The 12,540-nt window shown below is 44.5% G+C and overlaps 1 protein-coding gene across 4 annotated transcripts in view; it reads left to right on the top strand.

The window, feature by feature from the left end:
* FAM168A (family with sequence similarity 168 member A) overlaps positions 1 to 12,540 on the top strand; it is an 812,985-nt gene that overhangs the window by 307,844 nt on the left and 492,601 nt on the right. For all 4 annotated transcript variants that reach the window (XM_069640117.1, XM_069640118.1, XM_069640119.1 and 1 more), the window contains exon 3: positions 11,979 to 12,066. In XM_069640117.1, the coding sequence (XP_069496218.1) occupies positions 11,997 to 12,066 (70 nt within the window). In that variant the 5' untranslated portion in view covers positions 11,979 to 11,996. The remainder of the gene's footprint in view (positions 1 to 11,978; positions 12,067 to 12,540) is intronic.

The following is a 12,540-nucleotide window of genomic DNA, read 5'->3' as shown; positions in this document are numbered from 1 at the left end:
CAATAAAAAGAAATTAAATAGTCACACAAGCATGGTATTAAAATTGAGATAGAAAAGGCATTGCACAATATTTTTACCTGACATTAAGATCTTTTGTTTGTGTGCAATGTTTTTGGAAATGTATTTAAATTGTTATTTTCTTGGGAATGAAGGGTAGGAACCCATCCCCTTCCTATTCCACTTTGAGTAGAAAAATCTATTCACGTTGATTTGTTTAATGTAATCTATGGTTTTCACAGGTCAAGAAATTATCAATCCCTGCAAATCTGGGAGCCATGTTGTTTCCACGTGCTGACACGTCTAGATATAGTTGCTCCTGTGAACCCTCAGGAAATTAATTAACACTTGGCTGCTGTTAGTAATAATTCTCTGTACAATTATAGATTCTAGGGCATTCTATTTTCCGTATCCATACCATTGCATATATATGTATGTATATGAGTGTCTATATTTTAATGTTTTGTCAATTGTGTTCTGGCTGATACAAACCTTTTACAAATATTAATACATAGATACATACATTTGCAAATATAAATCCATGAATAATTAAATACAAATAACAGTAAATAACAAATGGCAATTCAAGCAAATAGTAAAATGCAATATAAAACACAATGAATAGCTCTCACAGATCCTGCAAACTGATATATTTACCACACATTTCTTCACAAAAGATTCTAAACGAATTTAGCCCAGATTATCACCTAAAAAATTCATATTAAACCAATCAAATCCACCTAAGGATATAAGATTTACTTCAATTGATCTTTATAGACTTGAGCATTGGGCTAGATGAGGAATATCATGTTTAAACATCTATCAAGAGCATTTACCAGTGATGGTTGTGAATCAGTCATTATTCTTTCCCATAGAGTCAATGAAATTACTGCAAAGGCCAAATGGACACATTTAGCCACAACTAAATTCTCTGATCCATTGCACTTGGGCAGTCCATCACCAAATGACGTAATGTCTCAAGCTGATCTTGCTTACAAAGTCTACAGGTCCTCTTTTCCCTAGGTAGACCTAAACGGGGGTTTAGTAACCTCTAAAGTGTATAAACAAGTCAACCTAAACTTCAAAAACCACAATCTGATGGCTTTAGACAGGAATTTGTTTAGATAAGGTTTTAAAGACTTTACTCTACTTGAGACAATGTGATGAATGTAATTGAGTCATCGCGGATTCCCTGGTGGTGACGACCTTCCGTGTGGCAAGGGGACAGAGGCTGCTGCCCTGGGGGTGGCTTTGAGGGAGGGTCACGTGGGAGGAGACTACTAACAGGGAGATGTCATGACTTCATTGGACAGGACGTGGTATTCCCCCCCGCCACCCTCCCCCGCTTTCCCATGAGGAAGGCCCGCTGATGGCCAAGTCCCTAATGGCATATGGTCAACTGCTTGTTCCCCCTTGTAGAAGAAGCAAATAAACCTCTTGTTCATATTTTTCTGGTCAAACACCCACCTATGACACAAACACACAAAGCTCCAACACAACACCTCTTTCTTCTGAAATAACTTCATGTAAAATCACTGAGATGTACTGTTCCAATAGCATGTGTCCAATGACACCTATGGACTTCCAGTATACCAGGCAAGTGAAAACCAGAAGTGAAGACCTGGCAGTTGAGTTCACCAGGCAGTTGATGTTGCATGAAGAGTCCATGCAGGAGAGTACACTGGAGAGTTGGCATTGCATAAAGAAACCTGGCAGGGTAGTATACGTGGCAATTTGCAAAGCTTCCAGGAATAATAAAGAAAGACAGTGTTTTCTAAACCAAAAAGTTGTGTTAACAAATTCTGTAACAGTCTTTCTTTATCTAAACAGGAACCTTGTGATTAAAAGCAAGATGCAAAGGAACAGTTGGTAATGGGGATTATTGCCATAATTCTTAAGAATCCAGGGGGAAGGGGCCCACCCTCCTGTACCCAAGGGCTTCTACCTTGGAGAACATGTTTGTTGCAAATATTCTTTCTTCATTTGTGAACATTTTTGGCAGTATCCAGTTGAAGATATTTCCGTACACATTTTAATTGATTTGTTTGTAGTGAGGGTCAGGATAGGATGTTTTGGAAACAAAGACGGCTTTTCAATTGACATTTCGATGCCTTCGTTTTGGTTTACAGGTAGGGACACTAATAGCATGGGGTCAGAGAGGCATTTTTCCAACCCATTTTCATTTAATAAAGACCTTCTGTCTGGCTCTCATTTCTGACCCTTCACAAGTCATGAATTGCCTATAAAATTGCAGTTGGAAAAGGGTGTCCAGAGATTCATTGTTACATTCTTTAAACCTTTTCTTAACTTCGAGCCTGGGGCAATCTCCTGTGATACCAATTCAAAATAGTGTTCGGGGTCTGATTGTCGAGGAAATATTTCAGCTGCTTGATACAGGTTGTTTGCGTTGTAGGTGCAATTGGCCAGATCTACAAATTCCTTATCTTTTTAGCAGTGAAAATGTTGATCTTCGAAATGTCAACTACAGTACAAGCCCTTTTATCAATCACTTTATTAACCAGAGGAATGCTCTATTAACGGGCAGCTGTGGATAACAAAATGCCTGATAATAAACTTTCAAGGCCCTGCAACTGGTTCTGCATGTCAGAGTGCCAGTAAACCAAGCAGAAGGGCACAAGGCTCCATTTTCTGGCTCTCTGCCATTCAGAATACTGTCATTCGGATAGCCACCATATTTGGCTATCTCACACCTTTGGGGCCCCCACTGGTGCTAGATAAGAGCTTTCCCTTGTCATTCCAACTGTTTCTCCATGATTCTATCTCTGAATGGCAATGAACCATTACAAATTGCCTAATTTATCAAACAATAGTGCAGCATATACTGGGCAATCTGACTGATTTTGCATGCATCAGCAAACCTCGCCACCTGATTAGTTCGTGCGAGAAAACCACTCCCCTTAACTTAGAAAAGTTACCTTATTTAACACTCTGGTTGCAACACAGGAAAACAAGCCTTGGCAACGCCAATAGTTTTGGCGTTTACTGTTCTTTGCATTATTAATTTATAGGCACCAGGGTGCAAAGAGGAGAGTGTTAAGTTTGAAAGCCTGATGTGATGCAAACCCATGATAACATCACCAGTTAGAGGGATAGTGCGAGGGCCTAGGACAATGCCACCTGACCTGTTAATATTAACTATTAGATCTGAGATCCTGAGGCTGCGGTTTAACATCTGGCCCACTAGGGAAGTCAAAGTAAGAAGGAGACAAATCACATCAGACTTTAATTGGTGCAGGTTTTGTCGAAACACAACAATTGTTGAAACCTTGCAACATTTACTATTGGAGTGCACAGCCCCTAAACTTCTGAGTTTAAGAAATATGCACTTTGCTAAATATTTTGTGTATTTTTCACAAATAGACCCAAGTAATAGATGGGTCGCTCTGGCTGCAACTGAATGTATGGGTATAAGGATTGCTACTATCAATTTTTTAAAATCTCTAAACCTGGAATGATTGATATACACCATGTTAACCAACACTTTTAAATTGTGAAAACTTGATGTGGAAGATGGTTGTAATTGTAAACGTTTGTTTTATTGATTTAATGTTTTTACTTAAGTAAGAATGGATTTTTGTAACATGTATAAAATTGAAAAAGTTGGTGTAATACAACTATATTCAATAATAAAAAAAAAAAAAAAAAAAAAATATTAACACTGGGAGGCACGGGATCTCCGTGTGCTGCCTGGTTAATGACTGCACTAGGCGAGGTGCTGCAGACACCAGCCCGTAGTATTTTAGAACGCTCTTTTTATAAAAAAACAAAAACAAACAAGCACAGCTGTATGAACACATTACATATTGTTGCTGTATGTGACGAACTGCATGTATGTGCATATATTTGTGCACACCACTACCCAGTGATAAGAGTACTCAAAGTGGTCACCCTATTAATACTAAGATGCATGGCCATGCTATGCATACTGGTGCACATGACCACCCAGTACGCACGGGAACTTATTATGAATACTCCTTCATACTAAATTACCACCCAATGCATACTGGAATATACACATCCTAATATTGCGAGGTGATGGGTGCTTTGTGGGGTCTTACAGCTGGAAATGTTCCATTGCATATATCAAAGGCTCTGCCACTGATAAGAAAAAGTGTTTGCACCCTGAGCACCTTAACGACCAGAAATGAACCCTGAGTGACCTGGCCCCAGTGCCCTTCCGGCATCCAACCATCCACGCATGCATGCTGCGGCATGCTTGTGGGTTGCTTTCCCATGCCATTATTCCATCAACTGGCCGCTTTATGCCTAATCACTGGCACGCGGCTCTCGCGTTCATGTTCTATCACGACTCGACCCCTTGCAAATGATCAGTCCTATGCCGGAAGCCCCAACCATCGCTCCCTCCCCCCGGCCACCCCGACCTGCACCTCCACCCAAGCTGAACACCCTGCACTGCCCACAGGTTGACCCTCCATCCCCAACTGCAATGCCTGCAATCCCATTGTTTGTACCAAAATAGGAAAGGATAGCACCATACTCTTTCTGGAAACTGGAAGTTTATGGGAAGAAACCATTTCCAATGTTGTGGACCGAGATGAGGTTTAGGTGTGGCGTCTAGAACCCTGAACTTTGATTTCTAATCCCAGCTTCCCAGTTGCACTTCGGTTTTGAAGTAGACCTTCGAGTGCATTCACAGTGATCGCACAAAGGGCCATAGGTGGGGCACAAGGTAGAAGGAGCACATTGCAAAGGTGTCGCTGGGGCAGGACAGTTGACCCCAGCACTGTTGTAGAGGTGGGCGTGTTGGCCTTCCTGTCATCGAAACAGAAGGGAAGCCGTGGTGAGACTTGAGTGAAGGCGAAGCGTGTTTCCTCGCACCGCAGCCTCCTACTTTGTGTGCCACGCCCCCTCAAAACCCCCTTAAAGGGGTAGTCCAGATAAAAATTTTATTTAAAAAAAATAGACGGGCAACATTAAAAAAAAAATACTAGCACTTTTATTTTTTAAACTTCCTATGTAAAATTTTGAGCTATTCAAGCTCAAAATTTGCAAAAGCAAGCACATGGGCGCATCCATTTTGTGAAATGGATGCCCGCCTGTGCTGGCTTTTGCTTTTGCGGCACTAAAGAAGGAAAAGCCAGCCAGCTGTAGTAAACAAAAGCTACCGCTGGGTGACTTTTCCTTCATTGGTGCTGTACGCGGAGGACGGGGACCGGAGACCAGAGCAGGAAAGCTGCAGCTGAATCTCGGTAAGTGCACTAGCTGCGTTTTTTTTTCGGAAAGAAAAACCGCAGCGTTTTCAAAGACAACCGCGTTGTGTTTCTGCCTGCGTTTTCTTAATTTATTTGATATATATTCTGCCCAGAATTCTGGGCAGAATATATATCAAATAAATTAAGAAAATATGCTTGAAGAAACTTGACCTACGTACTTTGATTCATTCAGATCAGAAATTTGGCGCAAAGAGATGTAGGCACAAACAAACTACTGCTTACTTTACAAACGGAGCTGAGGGACTCGGTCTCCGTGTTGACCTACACCTTTGCGACACAAGAATAAAATAAAACAACCATTGCTAACCTCAATAGCACTGACATACGGGTCGCGAGAGTACACCTTATGAGATCCCCACTCAAGAAGTTCCTCACTCAGCTGATTAGAATTGAAGAGGTTCCAGCTGGAGGCCTTCCTGGTGCAGTGATGCAGACCCTTGTTCCTGGTCCTTGGTCGTGGTGACAAAAGGGAGGACGTCTGGTGGGCTCCTGCGGCAGCACTCTGGAGAGGGACTCGGCAGCAATGGATTCCTCACAATTCAGCAGCTCTTTGTGGTTTTGGTGCCTTTTTCTCAGCGCCAAAGAGAAACGAAGAGCTCCGGTTCGAGTTTCCTTGGTCCCGCTGTGCTGAACTCTGGTGAGGAGACTCTGGACAAATAATTCCTCCTTCTGGAGATCCTGGAAGGTGCCCAGGAAGCTGTGGCTGTATTTGTTCTCTGGAAGACGATGCACTTGATAATGGGCAGGGATCCCCGGACTTTGGGATTCTGCAGCCTACGAAAGTTGCAGTAAGTCGGGGATGAGCCATAAGTAAGCAGGTTTCAAGGCTAGTTGGTCCCACCAGCGCAAGGAAGGAAATAGTCCTGCATGAATCTTCCTTGTCGAATCGAAAACAGGGCCAGCACAGCTGCAAGTCTTCACCAGCGCTTCTGCGGTCCTGGAAGGTGCTGTTGGCATTGCTGCTCGTCCTATTTGTCGTTACAAATAGCGGTCGCCTGTGCCTGTTACAGCGGTCGCCTGTGCCTGTAGTCCCAAAAGCCTTGCCTTTCATGCGAAATCCCATTCATTGACAGCCCAAGGGCTGTCTCAGGAGAATAGCTCAGGGGCAACGTACTCGCCTTGGAAGCAAGACGACACAGAGCAACACAGGTTCGATCCCCGGGTCCGCGCTTAGAAACCTCTGGGTATTAAATGCGTTACAAATAACCAATTTATATTTATGTGGGGGGTGGATGTCCTTCAGGATAGCCAGCTGGACAGTCGGTACTGGTTTCAGTCAGGCACACCTAGAGACAAAGGACAGCAATATTTTGTGACCCTCCCTCACTTCCTGCCTTTCCAGACACAATCGAGCCTGGGCGGGCTTCAGGGCTGAAGTCTGCCCAAAGAAAAACACACAAAGGGCTCAGACCTAGTTTAAACAGAGTAAAAGCACAGAAGGATCTAACAAACAAGAAATGCTGAAAAAACAAGACCGGGTCATTTTGGAAAAAGGGTCCCCCATGGGTGCTGTACTGCAGCTGAGAAATAAGCCTGCTAGTATCCTGCACAAAAGGTAGTAAAAATTAACCACTGCCACCAGCCATTCAAGTTAGTTAGTTAGTGTAACAAAAAGTTACATGAGACGTGGGATAAGGAGTTACTATGTAACCCTCCCAGCACTCCACATAGGGCGGTTTGTGCTGGACCCTCAAAGGAAAAGGTAAGTAAGATGAAAGCTATCTCACGATTCTTGGGAACGGTAGTTCACCCAAGAAAATGTATTTAACATTAAGAGAAGTCCTTTGCACAGAAGGTGCTGGGTGTCACTAAGCAGAAAGCAGATACCTATGGGGTTTACCACACTTTCCATTATCCAGTTAAAAAATTAAAGTCTGAGAAAAACACATGAATGAGTAGGAAAAAGTACCACTCAGGAGGTTAAAAATCAAAAAGATTCCAGCAAAAGAGCTGGGCGTCTATCAGGTTAAAGGGAATTAGCACAGGAACTGAAAATTCTCCCCAACAACCATCTTATCCCTGAAGACCCTGGACAGTTTCTCCTCACTAACCATACGTCTAGCACCAGCTCTTGGTGCTGTTTGCCCACTTCGATCTGGTTTTGAACCGGCTTAACAGCTTCGGGAATCTTCTTGAGCTGGTGGAAGCCTCCGGAGCTGCCTTTGACACTCGCTGCTTTTACTCCACCCAAATTGCGCTTCAGCAGTTTTTGAGCCAATCACCACTGAAGAACTGCATTGCATTGTGGGACCTCTTTGAGACACCGGCTCTACTCATCACCAGCCTGTTCTTCACCTTGTTCAAACCTATTGCTGCTACAGGACCGCGCAGCATTGACCGTCTTGAGCCGACGCCTGTCTTTATGCCTGCGATTCAAGCGACTCAAAAGATCTCAACTCAAACCTTACCCACTTAAAGACCCTAGGAGCCTGGCTCTATATCGTTGAGCCCCAAGAACAAATGTTACCTGTCTTTGAAGTGGTTTTGTTCCCATATCCTCCCTTAAAGAACCCTAGTGAATTTAAAGACCCCACTCTCATAACAGGCGCCGATTACACGTGTGCAAAAGTGGCATTTGCCCCCGTTGTCATTGAACAACGGGGGCAGGAGTGTAATTATGCCCCTGTGAAGATTATTCAAGTATTTGCATAGTGGATCTCTGAAAGTGCGACCAAAAACGAAAATAACAAAAATAAATCTGCCTTGAGTGAAGGCAGTCTTAAAAGGCAAGCAATGTGCGACTGTCACTATGCATTGCAGTGCTTCTAGCTCCCCTCCTGCTGTGCTTGGGTCTGGTGAAGTGTTTGCATTCTTCTTGCAAAATTAGCAGGTGCTGCTCACTTCAAAGTGGGTAGGCAGCCTCATCATCACCTCAGCCTTTATTGTGGGGACAGTGGACATGCGTGCTCGTTCTTATTGCTATTTCTGCCTTTTTTTCTTTCATTTGCTTTATTTTTCTAGCTTTGACATCTTGCATCTCACTTCATTTCTATTCTCTTTCCTGACTGTTTCTTTCTGAATCTTTTTTCCAGCCATCTCACCTGTAAGACTTAAATTATTCTGTTTTTCATCTGCCTCCCACCACACAAACACCATGATTTTGTTACTGTCTCTCTCCGTCTCCCTTGTTCTCTTAAGAGGTGAGTCAGCCCCCACCATCTCCTAGGTCACATGTCCCTGGATGTTTAAAACCAGAGACCCCTGATTCGAAATTCAATAAGCTAACTCAGCATGTTAATGCACCTGCTGTTGAACGCTGTGTACAACCAGAAAGTCCAGCTGCCTAAGACTGGCAGAGAGGAATGGAAGAGAGGGGAAGAAAGGAAAGAGGCAAAAGTACGTAAAGACATGGAGAAGAAGGGAGAGAAAGGCAGGGAGTGTAGTGTGTTGGAGACAGACATGTGGGGGATTGAGGGAGGGAGTGAGGGCACGGTAGGAGAGGGAGAAAGAGCATGGGTTACTTGGTTTGGGAAGCGGCGAGCAAGGAAGAAAGAATGATGGCGGCATTGGGGAGTAATTTGTGAACAGATTGAAGGAGGGAAGGATGGATGGAAGGAAGGGAGTGCGAGTTGGAAGGATGCAAGGAGTAAAGTGCAACACAATTAAGCATTTGAAGGATGCAGAGAGTAGTGACAAATGAGGGTAGGAGGATGGAGGGATATTGGGAGGAGTGAGAATGGGGGCTAAGGGAATGTAAGTGTGGAAAGGTGGATGCAGGGATCGTGTAGATTCTGGAAGTGGCCCTTCATGGCGTAGAATCTCTGCCCATAGACCTTTACACACAGAGACGCACCCTGAGAAAAAAGGCATGAAAGAGAAAATAATCAATGCCCCTGTATAGGCTGCAAGGTTCTATGGAGGCATTTGCCTCCCTCCAAATGGTACAGCAGAACCACATGCCGCACAAGGCCTCTCCAAGGCCCTCCTAACGGTGCTGAGAAAATGCCAACCAATCATTGTGGTGTTTTCTCCAACTCCCGAATGTTACTCTGATGGCCAGAGAGTCTTGTAAGTTTCCCTGGGAAGGCATCGGGGCCTTTCAACATTTTCAATTGAAATGAACTCTGAGCCTTGGGCCGGGGGGGGGGGGGGGGGGCGGGGGCGGCTTTAGGAGCTGTCCCACGTTGGCAGTCTTATGACACAGCAATATGCTCCTTTAATTCTGGAAATTAAATGTGTGCCAATCCATCACCTCCCTCGGGCCTCTTGTAGTATCCAGCAACCTTGTTGCATTTTTACTCAGATTTCCTCTTCATTAGCATGCTGCTAGCGAATAGAGATGAATAGCTTTTCTGTTGACATGTAGTGTTTCAGCTTCCCACTGGCTGCTTGCCCATAAAAATCTGCATGTATTAACCACCTTGCTGCATTCCTTTGACTCCATTATGATGTACACCCCACTGGTGCTATGTAGGCAAGGGGCCTGCAAAACATCATTTTGAAATGGGCCCCAAACAGCCCTGACACGTTTTCAGACATCCTTGCAGTTTCCGACTGTGGCAATAAGACCCGAGGTGGCGGGCCAATACCGCCCCAGGTAATGCCCGGGGCCGTAGTTATAGGCCTGGGGTGGTATTGGCCCGCCGCCGAGGGTCTTATTGCCATTAGTACCCCGGTCCATTGGATCGGGGTGCTAATGGCATTTTTTTCTGTTCCGAAACACGTTTAAAAAAAGAAAGGCTAACAAAATGGCCACCCCCATGGAAAGGGAAAACGTAGTCCGTTTTCCCTTTCCATGGCGGCCATCGGGAGCGGACGCGCTGGGAACAGAAGTATTCCCAGCGCGTTCGCTTCCAAGAGCAGAACAAAAAAGAAGGTAAGTGTGATCGCGGGGGCAGAGGGGAGGGGATGGGGAGGAAGGGGAAAGAAAAAAAAACGTCCCGCGGTCTCCGGCGGGGGATGAGGGTGAAGCCTCCAGCTGTGTGGAGGCTTGGAGCGGGGATGGCCTCGCTCCGAGTCTCCACACGGCTGGAGGATCCCATCGTCCCCTGCCGGAGACCGCGGGATCGAAGGTAAGGGGGGTGGGGAGGCAGGAGGGAGGAAAGGCTGGGGAAAAAAAAATCTTACCCGAGTCCCCGGCGGGCGACGAAGGAAGCCTCCAGCCATGGGGAGGCTCGGAGCGGGGATTGCCCCGTTTCGAGCCTCCTCATTGGCTGAGGGGCTGCCACGCCCCTCGCCGGGAACAGAGAACCTGGCACGCACGGCGTGGACGGGAATACCGTGTGGCATGGCTCGCAAATGAGCCAATCACCGCACAGTATTTCTGTTCATCCGCGCGTGCCGGGTACTAATGCTTTGTATTCACTTTTCCTAATCCTGAGGCCCTTACAGCCCATGGTCGCTGATTTTACCCCGATTTAGGCAGCTATCGATCAAAAATCAGGAATGATTGCATGTGTGACACACGTTTACATTCTCAGCGGCATTCCTGTGCTTTATATCAAGTCATCGCACATTGGCGTCTTACCAGAACCTCATTGTTTGCTGTCTCGGCTGTGCTGAGCGGCAGTGACTTGCACGGGCATGCCTTATGGCCCACCTCTTTGGGCAGATTTTGGGTTCTCAGCATTTCTTGATTTAAAATGGTCATTCTGATATACTGCACCTTGCACATGGACCCCACTATTGATGAGATTCAGATAGCAAACGTACGTGAAAACATATTTGCATGGAAGTATTGCCTGTAATCGGTGTTATTTCAATTAACTGTATTTTTACATTCATAATTCTATGCAATGCTTGTTCTAGTCTCCTGAGTGAAACGCAAAGCATTACGCTATGCTCGTTTAGACACCTTACAACAGAATCCCAGGGTTTCACCAAACATTTTAAGGTGTTTACAGCCTGTTTGTGCAAATAGTCCTAACTTTTTCAGCATTGGGTTTAAGGATTTGGTAAGTGCAAAATAAAATCACTCGCGACCATATTGGTGCTGACATTTTGGCTCGTGTGCACCCCTTTCGTCAGACAAGAGTCCCTCCTTTCGCTACAAAGTCTGCTTTAATATTTGGTGTCTTCCCAAACAGTTGTGGGTAATAGTGTTTTACATTAGTGTGTTTGTATTGCTAAAATATCATATTTGTATAGAACCTTTGCCATTGGTTTATTTTGGAAGCACAGACTATTGCGGTTTGCTCTGCTTCTGTGCTAGCTTACACCCCCCCTGTCACCCCCCCACCTGAGGAGTATAGCCCACCCCTCTGCTTGCGGTACCCATAAATGTGAAGGGTGTGTGCCTGTCGGGCTGTGCCCGTTCTACCTTTGATTGGGATCACTGCTGGTTTAGTAGTAGCGTGGAGCGGAGTAGGAGTTTTATTTACTTACTTCTCTTCACCGCACTCGTGCAGAGCAGTAGTCATTCCGGCCTGCTACCGATACCAGTAAGCACAGCGACAGTAACATAAGGCATTCAGAATTACAGCTATTGCCTCCTAACACAAAATTGCCCACCCCATGCGGAATAGGGTTCAAACTAGTTCTGGTGTTTTTGCACCCACGTCCCATTAGTGCAGCCATATTAAACTCCAATACAGTGTTTTTAATTTGAAGCTATCAACTTTAAGTGTTTGGTGAGGTTTATTTTTTTCTTGTGTAATTTTGATATTTCATGGGGCTTGACCACTTCATTAGTTCGAATCACTGGAAAATGGATTGTGAAAATGAATTTAATGTTACAAAATATGATATATATTTTGGTTTCATGGAGCAATTTTTTTCTTCTTTCAGAGTTCTTAGTCTTCCACAATGAACCCTGTTTACAGCCCTGTCCAGCCAGGGGCTCCCTATGGAAACCCTAAAAACATGGCCTATACTGGTAAGTTTACTTTGATTTTACATGTCTCCTGCGTGGGTTGCATGGCAGAAGTACTTTATGGTGAACTACTATCTTAGCTGGGGATGAGCTTTGTGCTGTATAGCAAAGATATTCTGTGAATTAATAGGATACTGCACCTCCTCTTTTAGGCTCTGTTTTGCCGGCGAAAAAAACGTACTTGTATGTATTAAAGGCTATATGTGATTTTATAAAGGTATAAAAAAACTTTACCAACATATTTTAGGACTGGTGCAATTATATAAACTAACTCATGTCCCAGAATATTTGGGGAAAGTGTTGGAAAGTGCCATTTAAAAAAAAAAAAAACTAAAAAAAAAACCCTCAATGTTTTTTTTCCAGCAATATCATCACTGGATACCTGTGTTAAACTGTGCTGGTTTGATCATGCATTTTCCAACATCTGCATGAGTGGTTCATATTACCATTGCTGGTGTAATTTGGTTTGACTAATTT

The sequence above is a fragment of the Ambystoma mexicanum genome, chromosome 7q (genome assembly GCF_040938575.1).
Source record: "Ambystoma mexicanum isolate Mex_15411 chromosome 7q, UKY_AmexF1_1, whole genome shotgun sequence".
Taxonomy (NCBI): Eukaryota; Metazoa; Chordata; class Amphibia; order Caudata; family Ambystomatidae; genus Ambystoma; species Ambystoma mexicanum.
The sequence above is the reverse complement of the archived record's forward strand: the minus strand, read 5'-3'. Positions and strand labels throughout refer to the sequence as shown.